This window comes from Bos indicus, chromosome 10 (assembly GCF_029378745.1).
Source record: "Bos indicus isolate NIAB-ARS_2022 breed Sahiwal x Tharparkar chromosome 10, NIAB-ARS_B.indTharparkar_mat_pri_1.0, whole genome shotgun sequence".
Taxonomy (NCBI): domain Eukaryota; kingdom Metazoa; phylum Chordata; class Mammalia; order Artiodactyla; family Bovidae; genus Bos; species Bos indicus.
This window is the reverse complement of record NC_091769.1, coordinates 54,672,269-54,696,887: the sequence shown is the minus strand read 5'-3', so window position 1 is coordinate 54,696,887 and position 24,619 is coordinate 54,672,269. Positions and strand designations below refer to the sequence as shown.

The window sequence follows — 24,619 nt, the reverse complement described above, 5'->3', positions numbered from 1 at the left end:
ACTTTTCACTTTCACGCACTGGAGAAGGAAATGGCAACCCACTCCAATGTTCTTGCCTGGAGAAACCCAGGGACGGGGGAGCCTGGTGGGCTGCCATCTATGGGGTCGCACAGAGTCGGACATGACTCAAGTTACTTAGCAGCAGCAGCAGGAACAAATATATATTTTTTCAGATTCTTTTACATTATAGGTTACTACAAGACACTGAATACAGTTCCCTGTGCTATACAGCAGGTCCCTGTTTTTCTATTTTACAAATGCTGCTGATAAATTGCTTCAGTCGTGTCTGGCTTTTTGCAAACCCATAGAACATAGCCCGCCAGGCTTCTCTGTCCACGGGATTCTCCAGGCAAGAATACTGGAGTGTGTAATTTTACATATAGTAGTATGTATCTGTTAATCCCAATCTCCTCCTTTCTTTCTCCCTCCACAACCCCTCACTAAAAAATTTTTAAATTATTTCTTACATGTAGAATCGACAACAAAAAATGGAACTCATAGTTACAGAGAGCAGACTGGTGACTGTCAGAGACAGGGGTTGGGATGTGGACAAAATGGGTGATGGTGATCAAAAAGTACAAACTTCTAGTCATAAAATAAACAAGTCCTAGGAATGAAATGTATAGCCTGATGACTATAGTTAATACACTGTACTTTATATTAGTAAATCTTAGAAGTTCTCATAAGAAAAAATACTGTAAATATGTATGGTGCTGGACAGATTTACTAGATTTACTGTGGTGATCATTTCACAATATATACATATATCCAAACATTATATTGTACACTTAAAACATAATAAGTCAGTTATATCCAAATTTAAAAACAGATTAAAAATAATTATTTCCTTTCCTGTTTCTCCCTTCTCTCTTCCTAATACTTCTATTATTTGAATGTTGGGACAATGTGGCTGTATACTCTAGTTGTTTCATCTGTTCTATTTTATTTAATTACATTAATTTATCTGTTTATTTATTGTTATTTGGCTGCATCAGGTCTTAGTTGTGGCACCCAGGACCTTCATTGTGTTATGTGGGAGATTTCATTCTGGAGCATGGACTCTGCAGTTGCAGAGTGCAGGCCCCAGAGCAGGTGGGCTCCAGCAGTTGCAGCGTGCAGGTTACCCAGTGGTGGTACATAGGCTCCAGCGCATGCGGGCTCAGTAGCTGCAATGCCCAGGCTTAGCTGCTCTGCAGCATGGGGGATCTTAGTTCCCCAACCAGGGATTGAACCCGTGTCCCCCGCATTGCAAGACAGATTCTTTACCACAGGACCACGAGAGAAGTTCCATTTTTTCTATTCTAAAATCTCTTCATCATTTTTTTCTATTTTCTGGGGAAAATTTACTATATTCCAACTATCTGATCGAACGTTTTATACATTTTAAATTTCCAAACTGTTTTTACGGAAAATTCTTTGTTACAGCGTCTGTTTTTGTTCAAGGTTAAAATATGTTTTCATCTCTCTGAGGACGTTAATTATGGTTCTTTTTAAGTTTTCTTCCATTCCTCCTTGTTTCATACCTAGTCGTTCCAAGTTATATTTTTCTGTTCGGTTTTGGCTATCTGTTCATATTAAAAATGCTAAGTATAAATATTCTGACTGGAAGTTGTGTACATGAATCTGAAGATTGTTGATGAATAAGCTTCAGCATGGTGAATTAGCTGGGCCATTAAAAACGACAAGATTTTTGCAAGGTTTTGGCTTCCCTGTAGAGGAATTGTTCAATCTGCATCCCAGGTACACTGGGCTCATGTATGCATATGGCAAAGAGTATAGGACTTGAAGGGATCTCTTGAATCAGTATTTAGATTTTCTTAATGCAGACTTTCCTCAATCTCTGTATTTTCAGAGCAGAATCTCATTGAGTCCTCAACTGTACAGAAAGTAAACCTCCAGCTGTCTGCTGTGGTAGAGGAGGAGAACTGGTAAGCAAAGTCTTACACACTTTCAACCAACCTTATTTTCTCCAGACTTATGCTTTCTCCTACCTTTAGAAATACCTAGTTCTATGAAGTTGAGAATGGAAAAATCCATGTGCTCTGAAGTCTCATCTTTCCCTCTACAATGCTTTTAGTAGCTTAGCAAATAAGATAGCTCAGCACCGCAAAATTAGTTCAACACAACAGACTGATACCGGTAACTGACTTCAAGAGTTTATCCCTTTTAAACAAAGCTCTTCCTAACAAGACAAGGAAGTTTCCAAAGTTGTGTAACTAATTAACGTTCATTGATTTCACTTTCCCTTATAAAAACAGACATAAAAGCAAGGACCCTCAAATGAAACCACTTGGGGGATGGCCTCATTATGCCTGGCCCTAAGCACTACTGTGGAATAATAAGAATTTGAGGAAATCATATACACTTTGATGCTTTCATGCTTAAAAATAATAAACATTTTTTCCAATTTTATTGAGAAATAATTCATGTACAACAACTGTACTTAAAGCATATTAAATGAGTTCTGATAGATGTACATACTCATGAAATCACAATCAAGACAGAAAATTTCTATCATCTCTAAGAGCCCCTTATAGCTCTGTGCAGTTCATTCCTTCCTTTTGCTCCTGGTCTCAGGCAACCACCAATGTGCCCTCTTGTCTTAATGCAGCAGTTAGGACCTCCAGTATAATGCTGAATGAAGCAGTAAAAACAGAAATGTTTGCCTTACTCTTCAACCTCAGGGGCAAAATATGCATTATTTCATCAGTAAATAGGATGTTTGCTATAGGTTTTTGTGTATAAGGCCCTTACCAGATCAAGAAAGTTTCTAGTCCTAATTTTTTAAGCAATTTTTATTATAAATGGGTGTTGGATTTTGTCAAATGCCTTTTTGTAATATTGAAATAATCACTTTTTTCCTTTAATTAACTATACTGAATGATTTTCAAAGGCTAAATCAACCTTGCCTTCCATTAGCCATTTCCAGTAGTCAAAATTCTCTAGGATACATGAATAACAAACACAATTAAAGTGGTTTAATCATACATGGGTTTGTTTTTCTCACTTAACAAGTATGAAGAAAGATACTCCAGCATGATTTATAAGCTCTCCAATGTTATTAATGTCCCAAGCTCCTTCTTCCCTGTTCCATCACTCTTAATATATGACTTACCACTTAATGATCTCAAGACGATAGCTAATTCATTTCCTGGCATAGATCCTCATCTTAGGTAGAAAAAGGAAAGAGGAAGCAAGCAAAAAGGAACTGGGGACACTTATCTTGGAAAAGTAATACTTTTCTATAAATCATTAGCACATTTCTATTTCAAGAGTCAGAGCTGTGTCACTTGGCTACATGTCATACATATGTATGACAAGTGACATACATGTGTCAAGGTACATACATATATATGTGTGTGTGACATACATATACACCCAAGCGACATGCATATACAAGTGACATACACGTGTCACTTGGCTACAAGAGAGTCTGAGGGAGCTGAAGGTGAATTTTGTTTTCCTTTTTTCTTTTTTTTACTAATTTAAAATTACCTTGAAAAATGAATAACTGTTTGATCCTTAATTTTTTTCCATTTTATAATAAAAAATTTCAAATATGTACAAAAGTAGACAGGAAAGAATAATTACCATCATGCATTCATAACATGACTTCAATTATCAACTCATGGCCAACACCACTCATCATTACCTCTATCCACTTTCACATACCACACTATTTTGAAGCAAACCTCAGACACTGTATTTTTTAATCAATAAATATTTCAGTAGTCACCTCTACAAGATGAGGACTTTATAAATCTAACTATAATATCATTATCACATGTAAAGAAAAAAATGTAATTATTAATTTCTTCAAATATCCAACCAAGAGTCAAATTTCCCAGAGTTAACTTTTTTTTAGCTGGACACATTTCTTCTGTTCCCCACCCCCAAGTCATGATTCTATCAGTGAAAAGAAGAGTGCACAGTGAGTAGGCAAGCTGCAGTACCTGCCACACCACCTGTATTCTATATATACTACAAAAGTAGCTTGTCCCAAGAGTGTTTCTGGGGAAAATAATACAATATGCTTCCTATAGTTAAAAATGCTATCAAATGAGCATTTTTAGTTAACAGTGACATTGAAACAGTAGTATTAGACTTTTTAGGAGCGGCCAAGTTTCCTGCTTCAAGAGGTCTAACTTTATTGACCAATGAGATATTTGTGAATTTTTTTAAAGCAGTTATGTACAAATCCCAGCTAACTGAAGATATCTGTATCTATAACAGTACATGTTCCTTGAAGGTACTGGCCACATGTTTAGTCATAAATGTATATTCCATAACTTCCAGCACAGAGGAGACATGCAGTAAATAAATATCTGTTAAATGTATGAACAAGATGGAAGAAAGTAACCACATTTGTCAGGCATCTGTAATGACACAACTTAAATAAGGGGGGGGGGGGGGGGAGACTTCTAGAGTAAAAAAAAAGGTGACATGTATTTTTTCCCTCTACCATGTTTAATTTCCCTTATATCCATGGATGAATTTTTTCTAAGCATCTTCAGGATACCTCATACCTATAAAAGTATGTTTGTGTTCCAACAGTATTTAAAAACAATCAATTTGTCTAGCAGTATTTGAAATTTGGAAGGAGATGTTTCCAAATTCTCTAGCTGTATCAATATTTTGCTGAAATGGCATTAAAGGAGATAGCATAGTAGTTAACTGGCATGTCAATATTAAACCATGAAAAATATACAAATTTAATAATGGCTATTGCTTAATAGTCACTATAAATGACTTTTTAACATGCTAGATCTCACTGTTATAGTAGTAAAGACCTATAGCCTTTAAAAAGAATACAGGTTTCAGAATCAGACAGATCTGGGTTCAAATCCTACAGGTTTGCTTACTGGGTAGTTGTTTATCCTTTCAAAACATGTTTTTCTTTTAAAATAAGAATAACAAAATAAAACAAAAAAGAATAACAGCACTTACTCCAAGTGCTATTGTGAGAAAACAGTGATACAATCAATAAAATTACCTGACATACAGTAATCACCCAAGAAATATGAAGTTACTATTGTGTAAGATTTTACTACAAAATGTTCCATTTAGTAAATATAAATAAGCCCAAAACAAAGTTTAATATTCTAATATCAGATAAAAACAAACTCTTAGTTTTCAATAAAGAAAAATGTCCTCTCACTTATTTTTGAAAATACCAGAATCAAAAGCCAGCAGAGTTCTTATCTGTTTACAACTAAATCTGCTTATTAGTACTTGCTTTCCTGAGTTACATGAATAAAAGACCTTTTAATGAAATTCCTAGTTTCTTATCTCTAAAGAATAAATGAATGTTTCTGGTACTGCTAATTCACTCCAAGTCTTACTGTACCTGAGTTAAACCCACAATTGATAATACTTGCCTAAAAGTCTAAAGAAAGCATGTGAGTAAAAACAGTATTGAATCTTTGCTCATTATGAAAACTTAATTACTTTCTGGAAGAAATAAGTCTTTCACTTTATTCTCTGTATTGTAGTACATCATATACTAAAATAATGACCTAATACTGTGGACAGATTCTCTCTGTCACACACACATACACACACACACACAATGACATATATACTTCACTAACATGACTCACTTTCCCAGAAACTGTTAATCACCGTACCTTTTGTGGCAAGATTTTTAGATGCTGAATTCCCAGTAAGACATTTATGTTTTAATTTTTTTCTCTCTTCTTCCATTTGCTTTTCTTGATGATATAATTTTTCTTCTCTCTGAATTATTTTAAGTTCTTCAGCTTTTCTTTGACATTCTTTCCAGGCTTCCAATTCTTTAGTTGCTTTTATCCGTTCATTTTCTTTCATATCTTCTATTTTTTTCCTCTCTTCTTCTTCAATCTGTAAAAATTAAAATTACCAAATCCTTTAAAACATATAAAAAGCAACATTTTAAAAATAAGAAATTCATTATAATAATTATTTACTTTCACCTCTAAACACTTGTCATTAAAACTGCAGCAATAGTTAGCAATGAATAAAGAATTAAAATAGGAAAGGCCAATGATTTAGGAGAATGCTCAACAATCTGGGTGTCACTGAACACATACCTTAGTTTCAGGCTTCCCTGGTGGCTCAGATGGTAAAGAATCTGCCTGCAACACAGGAGACCCAGGTTTGAGCCCTGGGTCAGGAAGATCCCCTGGAGAAGAGAATGGCAACCCACTCTAGTATTCCTGCCTGTAGAATTCCATGGGCAGAGGAGTCTGGCAGGCTACAGTTCATGTGGTCACAGGGTCGGACATGACTGAGTGACTAACACACACACACATTGATATGTTCTTGGGCAGTCACTTTCCCTAGCCTCAGTTTACTTGTATGTAAAATATAGGCACAAATTCAATTAGATGATATGTAAGAGTTTGGTTTAAAAAAAAAAAGAGAAGAAAAATTTGTTATTCTGAAAGTTAAGTCACTTGTCTCAAACCCTTCCATATACACAAATATGTATATGCAAACATTTGGCTTTCAAAAATGCCAGTCTTTCCTGTCTTAGGACTGAAGTTGCACTGACCTTCATCTGAGGAATGAGGACATAATAAGAAGGGATACAGAAAGCAGGAACTAGAGAGTTAGTCTCTGGTGGGTGGAAATGTTTGAACTTTGAACCCTGCCGTCAACTATGTTTGCTGCTGCTAAGTCGCTTCAGTCGTGTCCGACTCTGTGCGACCCCACAGACGGCAGCCCACCAGGCTCCCCTGTCCCTGGGATTCTCCAGGCAAGAACACTGGAGTGGGCTGCCATTTCCTTCTCCAATGCATGAAAGTGGAAAGTGAAAGTGAAGGCGCTCAGTCGTGTCCGACTCTTAGCGACCCCATGGACTGCAGCCCACCAGGCTCCTCCATCCATGGGATCGTCCAGGCAAGAGAACTGTAGTGGGGTGCCATTGCCTTCTCCCAACTATGTTTGCAGTGAAGTTATTTGAAATTTCCACATGAAAAGCTAAATATCAGATGAATCTGAAAGCAATACATTGCTCAGTTGTGTGCCAACTTTTCTCCCTTTCACAAACTTCATATGGTCAAGAAAAAAAAAATCTGTGTAACAGAGTAACTGGTTAGTATATATGGTTAACTCCACTTTTCTAACTTTCCTATGGTAACAAGTATTTCTCACCTCTATCCTCTAGAGAAGCAGTGTCTAACAGAACTTTTATCAGAGGTAGTAATGTTCTGTACTACTAGCCACTTGTGGCTAATGAAGCACTGAAAATGTAGCTAGCGTGACTGAGGGACTGAACTGTTCATTTTATTTAGGTTTCATTAATGTAAATTTAAATTAATTTACATTTAAATAGGACATCTGACACAACTCTAGAATGACATGCTGGGAAGAAATTTATAAGAGGCTGAATTATTTTAGGATATGGAATTAAAACTACATGTATGAAAACTGTGAAGTACCAAAGAAATATTTGCATGAGTTAATACCCTCCTCTAGAGACTAATTTTTTTTCCTATTAAACTGTGAAACACTGACATTAAAATAAATTTCATAGATTACTAACAGAAGTTTCTTGTAATCCTAGAATTGCTTCTAAGACCTAAACTAAGCACACAAGATGCTAACTACTACATGTCCCAAGTTCAGAGAGCTGCAGTGAGCTGTCAACAGGTTGGACCAGGACAAATCTGCATAGGGCAATTAACCAGCATTTAAAGGCCTCACAACAGGTCATGATGAACAGTCAGTATTAGCTATAGGTAGCCACAACCTAAAGGATGATGACAACTTCCCCTAATTTAGTAATATATTTGCCTTTTTCCCCCTCCTTCCTCTCCGCTCCAACACGTGGAAGGAGGAAAAAGTATGTGTAGAGTCAGAACACCTTCACCCCTCATAATCCCTGTTAAGCAGAATAAATTTTTTTAAGTTTTATAAAGGCACAAACTAAGTCTCAATTACCAAAAATAAGACTGTTCTTACAACCAAAAGTAACAAGAAAGTTCTATTATGCCAAGATGTAGTTAAGGGAAATACATGTGTGGGTAGCCACACATGCATATGTACTATAAATACATATGTGTATATAATGTATAATAGGCTGTATCACAAACATAAAAGTAGTCTTCAGGGATTAATGAGGAAGCGGAATAATTACAAAAGGCATCAAAGAACAGGTCACAGAATGAACTGGAATGAAAAGAAAAACATGAAGAAGGTAATACCTTATGATTACGATAAAGAGAAAAGGGAGACTCCATACAGCAAAGAAACAGAGACTGACAAACATTAAATAATCCTTGATGGTCTTATTTTTTAACAAAATGCAATCAGGGGAACATACCATTTAAAGGAGGAATGTGTGGTAACAGAAAAATTCAGAAAGCTAGAAAAATAATCACCTTACATGAAGGGATTTTAGGTCCCTTGTACTGCTCAAAAAAGGATGCCATACAGTCTGGGATATGAGTTTAATATAGACAGCAAATGTAAGTAACTGAATAATGAGCAGCTTCTAATCCAAATTCCTGAAGAAAGGGAAGCCTATAATTATTTCAATCTGGAATGAATCTCTGGTTTATCAAGGCAATGTTCTTTACAAACCAATCTCATTTATGAATTAAAATGCAAAAATAATAAAATACTAGGAAACTGAATCAAGGAAAATATTAAAACTATAATACATCTTGATCAAATATGGTGCTTCTTATTTATATTAGGCACTCAAAAGAAAAAAATAATATGATCTCAGTACATGCCAATATACTAGTTTATACTGAAAAAAAATATTTTTTAGATCAATAAAAGGAGTTACACAATATCATACTTCATGATGATGCATTAGAAATATTTCCAGTAAACTCCCTAAGGCCAATATGACTATTGTTTTACTATTTTCCTGGACAGCATAACCTACACTACAGAATTTTTACAATGAATACATTTTTAAAATTAAAAACTTTAAGAACTACAAACAGATTATACAGAGATAGAACCATCATTATTTGCAAATAATATCATAGACTACCTAAAAGAATACAAATAATAAGTTGACAAACTATTAGAATGAAAGGGCTTTCCTGGTAGCTCAGCTGGTAAAGAAACCACCTTCAATGCAGGACACTCCAGTTCAATTCCTGGGTCGGGAAGATACCCTGGAGAAGGGACATGCTACCCACTCCAGTCTGTATTCTTGGGCTTCCCTGATGACTCAAACAGTAAAGAATCTGCCTGCAATGCAGGAGACCTGGGTTCGATCCCTGGGTTGGGAAGATCCCCTGGAGGAGGGCATGGCAACCCACTCCAGTATTCTTGCCTGGAGAGTCCCCATGGACAGAGGAGCCTGGCAGGCTACAGTTCATGGGGTCACAAAGAGTCGGACACGACTGAGTGACTAAGCACAGCACATCAAAATGAAAAGATTTCAAAGAGGCAATCACATACAGGATCAACTTACACAAACTCATAAAAACTAACTTTCCTACAAACTGGCAACAATCAGAAAATACAAAAAAAAAGGTCATTTCGTTAGTAATTGCCATAAAAGCTTTTATAATGCTACAAATAAGCTTAACAAAATATGAGCCAGCCCTATATGTAAGCTAAATAATTTTGCTGAGGAATATAAAATGTAAGTCTGAATAAAGAGAGATAAATGCCACATTCCTGGAAGAAAACCTCAATGCCTTAAATATGTTGACATTCTGCAAATTAATTTATAAGTCAATTTAAATCTAATCAAAATACCAACAGAATTCTTAGGAATTTTGATAATAAGTAAATGTGAAATTCATCCACAGCAGTAAACATGCAGGTTTTATGGAAGAATGAAGACGTTGGCAATTTTCATCCATAAAGATTAAGTATAAAACTAGACAAATTTATCAAAAATAATCAATTCAAGGCAGTGGGAATTAACCAAAGGTAGCCTGCAAATTGATAAGTGTTGATTCCAGAGAAACTGCTAATGTCACAAGTTAAAAGCTGTGAGAGGCTCTGCCCTTCTGCCCAAGGTTTCTTCCAACCACTCACTCCAGCCAGGATGACAAGACCAACATTTTCACTATCATGAAACTAACAACAACAACAAAAAAACCCCGGCAGCTTTGTTAGCAAAAACAGTGGACTCATTTCAGGGTGGGGTAGTGAAAACCTGTGGCTTTGGCGGAGAAAAGTAGTAAATTTGGTTGGGAATGAAAAGGGAAAATTTGCAGCTGAGGTCTGAGGTTGAAGTCCCGGTCAGGGTAAGTGCTTGACTAGTCAGAAAATTAAAAGAAAGAGCATGTAAATTAGAGAGCCATGGAAGGTCTGTAATAAACTCATCATACACCCCTGGTTAAATAGAAAGTGATGCATTACTGGGGGATACTTGAGGAAGCCTGGCATAAAACAAAACCAAGGGATACTTGAGAACTTGCTCTAACTTTGAATGTATTCCCAAATCCACATACAGACCAGTCAGCATAGGGGTAGAAACCTTTCAGGCTGAAGGTATTTACCACCTGTGCCCAAGTCATTAGCTAACAAGTAGCTATGCAGACACAGGGAAGACACTTAAGGAAAAAAACATAAGAAATTAAAAATAAGAATGAGAAAACTCAGCAGAAACATCAGCAGTTGTTTACCACAAGTGAGTCTAGTGTGACTCCACAGTTAAAGTCCAGGCAAGTTATTAAAAACTAAACAACTATCAATCAATAAATAATTTTTTAGAACTCAGAATTATTATAATCTACGAAAATATCTTTCCTGGTGTCTCTGTCCATAAAGAATCCACCTGCAATGCAAGAGATTGCCTGCAATGCAGAAGACCTCTGTTTGATCCCTGGGTTGTGAAGATCCCCTGGAGAAGAAAATGGCAACCCACTCCAGCATTCTTGCCTGGGAAATCCCATGGACAGAGGAGCCTGGTGGGCTACAGTCCATGGGGTAGCAACAGTTGGACACAACTTAATGACTAAATTACCAACCACTAAAATGTGTAGTTTCCAACTAAAAATACATCAAGAAATAATTACCAAAAACTTCTCAAATCTGATGAGAACATTACACTTTTCAGAGAATTTCAACCAAGAGTAAAATAAATACAAAGAGATACACCTAGATAAAGCTTAGTCAAACTACTAAATTAACCCAAAGACCAAACAAAAACTGGAAAATCTTTAAAGCAGAGACAAAAAAAAGGACTCATCGTGTACAGAGGAATAATAATACAATTAAAGGCTGATTCTTCATTAGAAACAATGGAGGACAGAAAGCAGCGAAAGACCTGTTGTTCAAAGCACAGACAGACAGAAATTAAAACTGCAAGTTCTAGATCCTGCAAAACCATTCTTCATAAATGAAGATGAAATAAGCACATTCTAAGACATATGAAAACTGAGAGAAACTATTTGTCACAGACCTGCCCAATAAGATATACTAAAGAAGATTCTTCAGGCTGAAAGGAAGTGATACTAAACACTAACTCAGATCCGTAAGTGGGAATGAAGAATATGAGAAATGGTAAATATATGGGTAAGTATAAAAGACAATTCAAATGGATAAACAAAATGTGGTATATACATACTAACAGAACATTTTTCAGAATTAAAAAGGAAGAAAATTCTGACACATGCTAAAAAATAGGTAAACCCTGAAGACATTATGCTAAGTGAAATAAGCCAGGCACAAAAGGACAAATATAGTATGATGGCACTTACATGAGACACCTAGAGGAGTCAAATTCACAGATACAAAATAAACTGCTGGTTGCTAGGGGCTTAGGGAAATGGGGAATGGGAAGTTACTATTTAATGGGTACAGAGTTTCAGTTTGGGAAAATAAAAAAAGTTCTGGAAATGGATGGTTGGTGATGGTGGCAAAACAATGTGAATGTATGTAATGCGACTGAACTATGTATTTGTAAATGGTTAAAATGGTAAATTTTATGTTATTTATGTTTAATCCATTAAAATTTTTTAAAACACAGTATTTGATTGCTTTTCTTCTCTTTCTTTGAAAACTTGAGATTTAAAAAAAAATAATTTTTAAAGTAAAATTATAACACATATTATTTATTTATAAAATCCATATACATATACCTATTCATGAATGGCAATAATAGCCCAAAAATAAAGAGACCAAATGAAGCAGTATAAAGCAAACTTGCTATATTTTACTGGAACTGAGTCAGTGTTAAACTGAAGTAGATCATAGATTGTGATAAGCTAAAGCTGCATATGGCAACCATTAAAAACTTGAATAACCTAAAATTTATATCCATATCATAAAAATTATGTTTATTTATATAGAGTATGTATACACACATACACATAGACACACACACATATATATATATATATAAAGCTAAAAGGTCAACAAAGGAGCTCCAGCTTCCATTCTGACACGCTAAAAAGTTGTTATTCCTATCCTTATAACAGAAAAAGATGGATACACTAAAAACGAAGCTTTCTGGACCTATCAGAAAAGTCAGTCACAGAGAAAACTGCTACTCTGAAACCCAGAGAGACAAGTGTGTCCAGAAAGACACAAAGATCTGCTTGTCTTTTCCAGAAGCAACTGGAGCTATAAGCTGGCAAAAACACTTAAACGGTAACTTTGACAAAATGCTGGAGTCTGAGTGTGGCCCAGCACGGCAGTGAGAAACTCTGGGGAGCCACAGTCTCAGAGGGTGACCCCATATTTTTATGAGCTTTACCATCAGAAACCCCACTAGATTACCATGACTAAGATCTGAATAAGAACTCTGGAAGAAGGTGGAGAAGAATAATCATTGAGAGCCTGCTATACAGAGTGAAGTAAGTCAGAAACAGGAAAACAAATACCGCATATTAATGCATATATATGGAATCTGGAAAAATGGTACCGATGAACCTATCTGAAGGGCAGGAACAGAGATACAAACACAGAGAGAGATTTTGGACACAGTGAGGCAGAGGGGAGGAGAGGGTGGACGAATTGAGAGAGTAGCATTAAAACATATACCGTATCATATGTATTAATGAAATAGATAGCTAATGGGAAGCTGACATATAACACAGGAAGCTCAACGCAGTACTCTGTGACAACCGAAAGGGATGGGATGGTATGGCGGGTGGGAGGAGGTTCAAGACGGAAGGGATATATGTGTACTTATGGCTGATTCACACTGTTGTATGGAAGAAGCCACACAATACTGCAGAGCAATTATCCTTACAAAAAGAATTTTAAAAAATAATCATTGTGAAATACAGAAATACCCAAAGCATTCTCCATAACAAAGATCGACTCTCCAGGAGAAAGCAACCTGTCAGAGCTGAAGTCCCTTATCTGCACTGGGAGAAGGGAATTCCTCCTACTCCTGTCCTCCCCAGACTTCTTGTCCCACCTGAAGGGAGAAAAAAAAAAAAACACAGTTAGCTGTCAGGCTTCAGGAAAATAGACAGGAACAATGCAGCCAGGAAGAGAATGAGGGCCAGGGGAGAAAAGCTGTATCACTGGAAGAACACGTGTAAAAAGATCACACAACCAAGATACAGACCCATGAAAAGACTGGGATTTGATGGAAAGATGACAGAATATTTCCACTCCCTTACAATTTACTACCACACCAACAGGGTTCCAGGATAATGACACTTGATCACAGAAGAAAGAGCTGCATGACAAAGGCTCTCTCTGAGGATGAGTAGATAGAGAAGCCGAAAATCCAAGATTCAAAAGAGAACTGGAAAAAAAAGAACACTAGAGGAATTTGAAGCCTCTAATACCTATACCTCTACAGCTAACACAGCTAACATTAAACATAACCCCAAATCTGTTACAGTAAACAAATTTACTCACTAAAGTCCTACTAACCTTAGTTTCTATTACCTGATACAATATGACTAGTGTTTAACAACAACAAAATTGTAAGGCATGCCAAAAGGTAAGTAAAAACACATTGCAAAGAAACAAGCAATAATTAGAACCAGTATCAGATACAACACAGATGTAAGAATTATTAGGCATGGAATTTAAAATAACTGCTTAAAATGTCAAGGGCGATAATGGGGAAAAAAAAAACATGCAAAAATGCCTAAGAGTATCTTTAAACTTTATTATCTTTGTCAACAAAGAACATTCATTGACTGTCGTTCCGGTAATAAACAATGTTGTCCACCATCAAGCCATCAGTCACTGCAGATGCACCAGTGGTGCAGAATACTGGCCCTAGACAGTTGACAAGCATTTCAAAGGAATAATTTCAATAAGCACATTATCGAGCATCTTCCCATACACAGAAAAGCACTAAAAACATTAACTTGAGATGTCTGTTTCTTGTGACAAGCAGTAATCTTTTGATGTTCAACTACATGGTTTTTGTTCGTTTTTTTTCAGCAAGTTCAATTCAGTTCAGTCGCTCAGTCGTGTCAGACTCTTTGCGATCCCATGAATTGCAGCACACCAGGCCTCCCTGTCCATCACCAACTCCCGGAGTTCACTCAAACTCACCTCCATTGAGTCGGTGATGCCATCCAGCCATCTCATCCTCTGTCGTCCCCTTCTCCTCCTGCCCCCAATCCCTCCCAGCATCAGTCTTTTCCAGTGAGTCAACTCTTCGCATGAGGTGGCCAAAGTACTGGAGTTTCAGCTTTAGCATCATTCCTTCCAAAGAACACCCAGGACTGATCTCCTTTAGGACGGACTGGTTGGATCTCCTTGCAGTCCAAGGGACTCTCAAGAGTCTTCTCCAACACCACAGTTCAAAAGCATCAATTCTTCAGTGCTCAGCCTTCTTCACAGTCCAACTCTCACATTAATACGTGACTACTGGGAAAACCATAGCCTTGACTAGACAGACCTTTGTTGGCAAAGTACTATCTCTGCTTTTCAATATGCTATCTAGGTTGGTCATAACCTTCCTTCCAAGGAGTAAGCATCTTTTAATTTCATGGCTGCAATCACCATCTGCAATGATTTTGGAGCCCCAAAAAATAAAGTCAGCCACTGTTTCCATTGTTTCCCCATCTATTTCCCATGAAGTGATGGGACCAGATGCCATGATCTTCGTTTTCTGCATGTTGAGCTTTAAGCCAACTTTTTCACTCTCCTCTTTCACTTTCATCAAACGGCTTTTTAGTTCCTCTTCACTTTCTGCCATAAAGGTGATGTCATCTGCATAGCTGACTGAGGTTATTGATATTTCTCCCGGAAATCTTGATTCCAGCTTGTGCTTCTTCCAGTCCAGCGTTTCTCATGATGTACTCTGCACAGAAGTTAAATAAGCAGGGTGACAATATACAGCCTTGACGTACTCCTTTTCCTATTTGGAACCAGTCTGTTGTTCCATGTCCAGTTCTAACTGTTGCTTCCTGACCTGCATATAGGTTTCTCAAGAGGCATGTCAGGTGGTCTGGTATTCCCATCTCTTTCAGAATTTTCCACAGTTTATTGTGATCCACACAGTCAAAGGCTTTGGCATAGTCAATAAAGCATAAATAGATGTTTTTCTGGAACTCTCTTTTTTTTTGATGATCCAGCAGATGTTGGCAATTTTATCTCTGGTTCCTTTGCCTTTTGTAAACCAGCTTGAACATCTGGACGTTCACGGTTCACGTACTGCTGAAGCCTGGCTTGGAGAATTTTGAGCATTACTTTACTAGCATGTGAGATGTGTTCAGTCATAGCTAAAACATAATAAAATTGATCTTCACTTCAGTTCTCTTTTCCCTAAAAACTGAATCATGTTCCCCCAAATTTGTGTGTTGAAACCCTAACAGTCACTCAATGAAGCAATATTTGGAGATAAGGCTTACAATTACAAGGAGGAAATTAATATTAAATGAGGTGATAAGGGTAGAGCCTTGATTCACTAGGATTATTGTCTTTATAGAAATGACACTCTATCTGTGTCCATCATGTAGGGACACAGAGCTGCAAGCCAGAAAGAGAGGCCTCATCAGAAAATGAACTGACCTGAAGCCAGATATTGAACTTCCCAGCTTCCAGAAGTGTAAAAATAAATTTCTATTACCTAAGCTGCACAGTCTGTGTTTTTGCTGTTGGTCTGTTATGGCAACCCAAGCAGACTAGGACATTTTCTTTTCCCTTTGGCAGATTTTCAGATAGGCCAAACGTGGCCCAAAGACATCAGTGAGAGCTGTAAGAAGAACCAAAGGCTAAATAATTCACAAAGGGAAAAGTCAAACTCAGAAAAACTGAGAGGAACTTATTTAACTCAGCAGCAAATTTGGACATAGGGATTCTACTTTTCAGTTTACTTAACTAAACTGAAATCTGGACTTTCACACAAAGCGTAAGAATTTGTAAGTGCCTTGGAAACTACATGTGTGGATAAGGACGGCTTCCCAGGTGGTTCAGTGGTAAAGAATCTGCCTGCCTATGCAAAAGACACAGGAGATGCCAGTTTGATCCCTGGGTTGGGAAGATCCCCTGGAGGAGGAAACGGCAATCCACTCTAGTATTCTTGCCTGGAAAATCCCATGGACAGAGAATCCCAGTCCAGGGGGTCACAAAGAGTCACACACAACTCAGTGACTAAGCACACAGACAAAGATAAGAGTAAACTCTTACTAAAGTATTAGCTCTATCTGTCCTTGAAGAGCAGTTATCACCTGATAGAAATTCTTTGGTATTACACTATATGACTTTACAGTCTTATCATGATTTGCTGGTATCTTTTAAAGATCCAGCTTTGGCTTACTGTTGAAGAAATCATCCTGAAGTCAATACTCGGGTTTACTACACAGAGATACAGTACTGATATATTTAATGTTATATATGCTAAAATGCTTCTATTAAACTAGCCTTCAGCTTCAAGGAGCAAAACTGACAGAATGGAGGAACAGAAGTAAAATTTAGTTTTTTAAACAAGATTTTGACTAATGGAAATTAGTTAATATCTTACTCCTGTACCCTACTCTTTACCTTATCCTTGCTGCTCAATAGTAACTTTATTCATCTCTTATAACAGACTTTTGCAAACAATTTCTTTTTGGAGGTGTCCTATTGAGCTAAGCTACTTCTGGTTCAAAAGACCTTGCTGTTGAGATGATAGGAACCATCAACATCTTAAATTCTTTCAACTTCTTTCTGAAACCAAAGTATTTCTTCTTCCACACTCTGTTCTTTTCAAAGCTAACTAACACCCTAATCAGTATTATGAATGCATGACCTTACACCAACCATCTCTTTTCCATAATACATATACTTAGCCACTAACAACTCAACTGGTTTTCAAACGTAACTCTATAAAATATGGGCAACTGACTCCATACATAGAGCATTAAAAAAATTACTGTCCTAAAATTATCTACTTACAAACCTTCAGTAACTTCCAAAAAGCTCACTAGGGTCTAGATTCAGGGACCCGGGGAAAGGTGAGCAAGAAGACCAACTGTCCTGCACTCAAGGTGTAACAGCTCTGAAAAACTGACCACAGACTTTCTCTAAGCTCATGGGGCAACAGGACAAATGAAATTAAAAAAAAAAAAAGATTTTAACCACACCTCTGGAAAAGATGAAAAAGCCTGCAGTAAACAAAAAAGTGGACATATATATAATTGCTGACATTTTATTTCTGCACAGACTCTGTGAATTTGAGATATGCTTACACAAAAAGGAAGTAAGTCAGTAGACTTGACAAACTATAAATATAAGAAAGACAGTCAAAGATACTCCTTTTTCTCATGATACCATGCTAATGGCTATAGTTAATTTTTCATATGTTTGGAAATTGGTAGATGTACATAGAGTTTTAGTAAATTCCTGTTAGAACAAAAAGAAATTAAAAGTCTAAAAATGATCATAGGAAGATAAGCATTGTTCTGTTTTCAAAAATAAATGTTTTCTTATTAGGAAAAATAAATGTTTATTATTAGAAAAACATAAAAATAAAAAAAAAAAGAGAAAACTACAAGAAATCTTACTCCCCATTCATTTTCTATACTTTCTAAATTATAAAAATAAGATTTCATGTAAAGGCCTTTTCAAATTGTCAGAAAACACATAGATATCGTATAATATTAACTGAAATAGAAGTCTTTCTTCAGATTCAAATGTAGTAACTACAAGGGACCCAGAATAACCAAAACTACAAAGCTGGAAGGCTCATATTTCTCAATTTCAAAATATATTATTTACAAAGCTCCAGTAATGAAGAAAGTGTGGTATTGGGTTTACCTGGTGGTCCACTGGTTAAGAATCTGCCTTGCACTGCAGGGGACTTGGGTTCAACCCCTGGTCAGGGAACTAGGATCCCACACGCCATGAAGCAACTAAACCAACGCACCACAACTACTGACGCTGCGTGCCACAACCCGAGAGTCTGGGCACTGCAGCAAAAGATCCTGCGTGCCACGACTAAGGCCCGACACAGTCAAATAGATTAAGTAAAATTAATTACTTAAAAAAAAGAAAGTGTGGTACTGACATAAGGACAGACACAGAGACCAATGGAATAAAATTGAGAGTCCAGAAATAAATCTACACATCTATGCACAGACAGGTTTTTGATAAGGTTACCAAAACCTTTCAAAGAGGGCAAGAATAGGCTTTTTAACAAATGGTGCTAGAACAACTGAATATCCATCAGCCAAAGAAAGAGACAGGACCCATACTGCACGCCATATACAAAAATTAGCTTAAAATGGAACAACAATCTAAATATAAGGAGTAAAAACATAAAATTCTTAGAACACATAGGGTAAATGTTCATGACTTTGGATTTGGCAACAGATTTTTAGATATGACTGACACCAGAAGAATGAGCAACAAAAGGAAAAAAAATAAACATATTGGCCTTTAAATTTAAACCTTTCATGAGGCTTCCCTGGTGACTCAATGGTAAAGAATCTGCCTGACAATGCAGGAGACAACGTTCAACCCCTGGTCTGGGAATATCCCAACATGCCACAGAGCAACTAAGCCCATGTGTCACAACTATTAAGCCTGCGCTCTAGAGCCCAGGAACCACAACCACTGACCCTGCGTGGCAACTACCGAAGCCCGCGCCCCCCAGAGCCTGTGCTCCACAAGAGAAGCCACCACAGTGAGAAGCTCACACACTGCAACTAGAGTGAAGCCCCTGCTAGCCACAACTAGAGCAAAGCCCAGTCAGCAACAAAGACCCAGCACAGCCAAAAATAAATATATATATTAAAAAAAGCAACTTGGTGTACCAAAGGATACTACCAAAGAAGGATACTATCAAAGTGAAAAAACAATCTACAAAATAGAAGAAAGTATCTGAAAGTCATTAATGAAGGCCTAGTATCTGGAATATGTAAAGAACTCTTACAACTCAACAACAAAAACACAGAGAGAACAAGATGGCGGAGGAGGAGGTGGACGTGGAGTACATCTCTCTGCATGGATACATCGGGAATACACCTTCAGACACAGAAGTGCATGCAGAACACCAGCTGAGAGCAGACAGGAGTACCTGACCAGCGGAAAAGAATATATAGAACCATGCAAAACTCGGTAGGAGGAAGGAACTAGCGGGGAAAACAGGAGTGTTAGTAGGACTGGACCTGCTCTCAGCGGGTGGGGGAACTGAAGCAGGGGTCCAATCCCCACACTGGGGCAACTGTCTGAGTCAGAGAAGAGACATTTAAGGCTGAGAGGGGGAAAGCTGATCTGTGGCAGCCTAAATGGAATGACAATCAGATAGTCCTTGTGGCAGACAGGGACACAGGTCCCCTGGAAGGCGCAGCAGCTGGCAGCTGGAGTTTAGGGATTGTGGAGCAATCCCAGGTCAAGGGCTGCTGTTGACTGCAGAGAGACGGATAGAGGGGATGTGAGGGAGGAGACTGTGGTGGGAAAGGCCTGTGGAGGAAAGCCTGGCAGCCATGGAAGCAAGGCAGTGCTGCTGAGTCATGCATAGTGGGTGGAGCCATCACCATAGCCTCTCTCCCCCCACACACCAGCATCAACAGCAGAACAATAGAGAGGCTGGCCCATCAAACACTAGCCCCACTGAACTACAGAGCAGAACCCCATCCAGGGTGTCCTTTAAGTGCCTGATGTGCAATTTACAGAGTAGGGCCCCAGCAAGGGGGGCCCCTCTATGTGCCTGATGTGCCAAACAACAGAGAAGGACACAAGGCAAGGGAACCCTCTAAGTGTCTGAATGGCAGAGCTACGGAGACAGACTGGCCAAAAAGGCCTTCTGATTGCCAGCTACAAGAGGCTCAAAAAAAGACACTGATAGGGCCATAACTCCTGTGGAGAAGGTAGTCCATTTCCCAGCACACTAGGCACCACCAGGGTCTCTGAAGCCAAGCAGCTGTGCCACCTTCATGCTCAACTCTCACTGGGGAAGAGCTGCCACAGGCAAAAAATGTCTTGCGTCTATGCACGCAGGGTCGCTTTGGTAACGTCCAGCTCTTTGTGACCCTGTAGACTGTGGCCTGTCAGGCTTCTCTGTCAGGGAGATTCTCCAGGCAAGAATACTGGAGCATATTGGCCAATACTGGTTGCCATACCCTTCGAGAACACTATATCCTGCTGCCCTAGCCGCCAACTCCCCTGAGCACCTGGTGCTGCCAGAACACCTGCGACCCAAGCAGCTGCACCACCTCCACACCTGGCCCTCACAGGAGCAGACCCCAGTCCTCCAGGGCAGCCGCAGTAGCAAACCCCAGCAGACGACCCACATGCAGAAGAGGAGATAAAACCGCAATTGAAACCCAGGGGCAGTGGGGCTAAGGAAGAAGACCCAAAACCTTCCCACCAGCCGTACAAGCTGAAGATTAAATCCACATGATCAACTAGGCAGACTCTGTGTCTATGGAATATATAAAAGGACATTGAGAGCTCCCACAAAAGAAAACACACTAGTTCTAATAGCTGTGGACATTGGAGGCAAGAACACACAGGAGGAGGACCAGAACAACCCAATTACAAGAACTGAAACTGAAGCTGTGAACAAAAATCTCCCAAAAAACAAAAGCCCAAGACCAGATGGCTTCACAAGAGAATTCTATCAAACATTTAGAGAAGAGCTAATGCCTATCCTTCTAAAACTCTTTCAAAAAATTGCAGAGGAAGGAACATTTCCAAATTCATTATACAAGGCCACCATCACCCTGACACCAAAACCAGACAAAGAACACAAAAAAGAGAACTATAGGCCAATATCACTGATGAACATAGATGCAAAAATCCTCAACAAAATTTTAGCAAACAGAATTCAGCAACACATCCAAAAGCTCATACACCATGATCAAGTTGGGTTTATTCCAGGGATGCAAGGATTCTTCAATATACACAAATCAACCTATGTGATACACCATATTAACAAATCGAAAGATAAAAACTATATGATAACCTCAGTAGATACAGAAAAAACCTTTGACAAAATTCAGCACCCATTTATGATTAAACTCTTCAAAAAATGGGCATAGAAAGAACCTGCCTCAACATAGTAAAGGCCATATATGATAAGCCTACAGCAAACATTATTCTCAATGGTGTAAAACTGACAGCATTCCCTCTAAGATCAGGAACAAGACAAGGGTGTCCACTTTCACCACTACTATTCAACATAGTTCTGGAAGTCCTAGCTACCGCAATCAGAGAAGAAAAAGAAATAAACGTAATCCAGATCGGAAAAGAAGAAGTAAAGCTCTCACTGTCTGCAGATGACATGATACTGTACATAGAAAACCCTAAAGATAGTATCAGAAAATTACTACAGCTGATCAGTTAACTTAGCAAAGTTGCAGGATACAAAATCAATACACAGAAATCATTTGCATTTCTATACACTAACAATGAAAAATCAGAAAGAGAAATTAAGGAATCAATCCCATTCACCATTGCAACAAAAACAATTAAATAACTAGGAATAAACTTACATAAGGATACAAAAGAACTGTATACAGAAAATTTTAAGACACTGATGAAAGAAATCAAAGACAACATAAACAGATGGAGATATATTGCATGTTCCCGGGTAGGAAGAATCAATATCATGAAAATGACTGTACTACCAAACGCAGTCTACAGATTCAATGTAATCCCTATCAAATTACCAATGGCATCTTTCACAGAACTGGAACAAAAAATTTCACAATTCATATGGAAACACAAAAGACCCTGAATAGCCAAAGCAGTCTTGAGAAAGAAGAATGGAGCTGGAGGAATCATCCTGACTTCAGATTATACTACAAAGCAACAGTCATCAAGACAGTATGGTACTGGCACAAAAACAGAAATATAGAACAATGGAACAAGATAGAAAGCCCAGAAATAAACCCATGCACATATGGGTACCTTGTTTTTGACAAAGGAAGCAAGAATATGCAATGGGCAAAAACAGCCTCTTTAATAAATGGTGTTGGGAAAATGGGACAGCTACATGTATAAGAATGAAATTAGAACACTTCCTAATGCCACACAAAAGGATACACTCAAAATGGATTAAAGACCTAAATATAAGACCAGAAACTATAAAACTCTTAGAGGAAAACAGAGGCAGAACACTTGATGACATAAATCAAAGCAAGATCCTCTATGACTCACCTCTTAGAGTAATGGAAATAAAAACTAAAGTAAACAAGTGGGACCTGAATAAACTTAAAAGCTTTTGCACAGCAAAGGAAACTATAGGCAAGGTGAAAAGACAACCATCAGATCGGAGAAAATAATAGCAAATGAAACAACTGACAAAGGATTAATTTCCAAAATATACAAGCAGCTCATACAACTCAATGCCAGAAAAACAAATAACCGAATCAAAAAGTGGGGTAAAGATCTAAACAGACATTTTCCAAAGAAGACATACAGATGGCTAACAAACACAGGAAAAGATGTTCAACATCGCTCATTATTAGAGAAATGCAAATCAAAACTACAAAGAGATATCACCGCACACTGGTCAGAAGGGCCATCATCAAAAAGTCTACAAACAATAAATCCTGGAGAGGGTGTGGAGAAAAGGGAACGCTCTTGCACTGTTGGTGGGAATGTAAACTGATACAGACACTGTGGAGGACGGTATGGAGATTCCTTAAAAAACTGGGAATAAAACAACAAAAAGACAAATATTCCAATTATAAAATGAGCAAATGGCTTAAATAGACATGTTGGCAAATAAGATATACAAATGGCCAAGAAACACATGAAAAGATGTTCAAAATCACTAATGTCAGAGAAATGCAAATCATAACCACACTGAGATACCAATTCACATCTGATAGGATGGCTATAATTTAAAAAAAAAGGAAAATAACAAGTGTTAACAAGGATGGAAGAAACTGGAATCATAATATACTGCTGGAAAGAATGTAAAATGGTGTACCAATTATGAGAAATTATTTGGTGATTCCTCAAAAAATTAAATATACGATTACAAATGACCCAGCAATTCTATTCCTAGGTTTATACACAAATCAGTTGAAAACATTCACTTACATACTTATAAGTGAATGTTAACAGTAGCACTATTTACAAAAGCTAAAAGATGAAAAGAAACTAAATTTCCACCAATTGATGAATGGATAACAAACTGCGGTACACTCATGCAATGGAATATTGTTCAGCCATAAAAAGAATAAAGGTCTCAAACATGTTACAACATAGATAAATTCTAAGAACATTATATTATGTGAAAGACTGAAGACACCAAAGGCCATATACTGTATGTGAGAGGTCCAGAATAGGCAAATTCATAGGGACAAAAAGGAGATTAGGGATTTTTAGGGGAGGGAAGAGTGAGGAGTGACTACTAATGGGCACAGGGTACCTTTCTAAGGTGGTGAAAATATTCCAAAATTACATAGTAATGATGGTTGTATAACCTGTGAATAAACAAAGCCAAAGAATTGTACACTTTGTTTTTTTTATTATTCCTATATATATGTATGGAACGCCATGGTGGCTCAGTGGTAAAGAATCCACCTACCTCTGCCAGGAGACACAGGTTCAATCATTAGGTTGGGAAGATCGCCTAGAGAAAGAAATAGCTATGATACTCTAGCATTCTTGACTAGGAAATCTCATGGACAGAAAAGCCTGGAGGGTTACAGTCCATGGGGTTGCAGAAGAGTCAGACACGACTTAGTGACTAAACAACAACAAATATATATGTACGCACACACACACAAAACAGAGTATCATTCAGCCTTAAAAAAGGAAATCTTGCCATGTGCAGTAACATGGAAGAACCTGGAAGGCAGTACACTGAGCAAAACAAGCCGCACAAAGACAAATACTGCATGGTACCATGTGCTGAGCTTAGTCGCTCAGTCGTATCTGACTCTTTGCAACCCTATGGACTGTAGCCCACCAGATTCCTCTGTCCATAGGGATTCTCCAGGCAAGAATACTGGAGTTGGTTGCCATGCCCTCCTCCAGGCGATCTTCCCAACCCAGAAATCGAACCCAGGTCTCCCGCAATGCAGGTAGATTATTTACCATCTGAGCCACCAGGGAAGCCCATACATGGAATCTTAAAAAAAAAATCAGAATCACAGAAAGTTGAGTCGTGGTGCCAGGGGCTGGAGAGGAGGTGAGGAAATGGGAACACATTGGTGAAAGGGCACAAACTTTCAACTGTTGGATGAGTAACTGCTGAGGATCTACTGTATACAACATATTGGTTATAGTGATAAACTGTACTACATAATTGAAAGTTGTCAAGAGAGTAGATCTGAAGGATTCACCTCAAAAA

General features: G+C 37.9%; 1 protein-coding gene across 2 annotated transcripts in view; it reads right to left on the bottom strand.

The window, feature by feature from the left end:
• Positions 1-24,619, bottom strand: part of DNAAF4 (dynein axonemal assembly factor 4) — a 76,759-nt gene that overhangs the window by 37,661 nt on the left and 14,479 nt on the right. For both annotated transcript variants that reach the window (XM_070797511.1, XM_019968789.2), the window contains exon 4: positions 5,628-5,859. In XM_070797511.1, the coding sequence (XP_070653612.1) occupies positions 5,628-5,859 (232 nt within the window). The remainder of the gene's footprint in view (positions 1-5,627; positions 5,860-24,619) is intronic.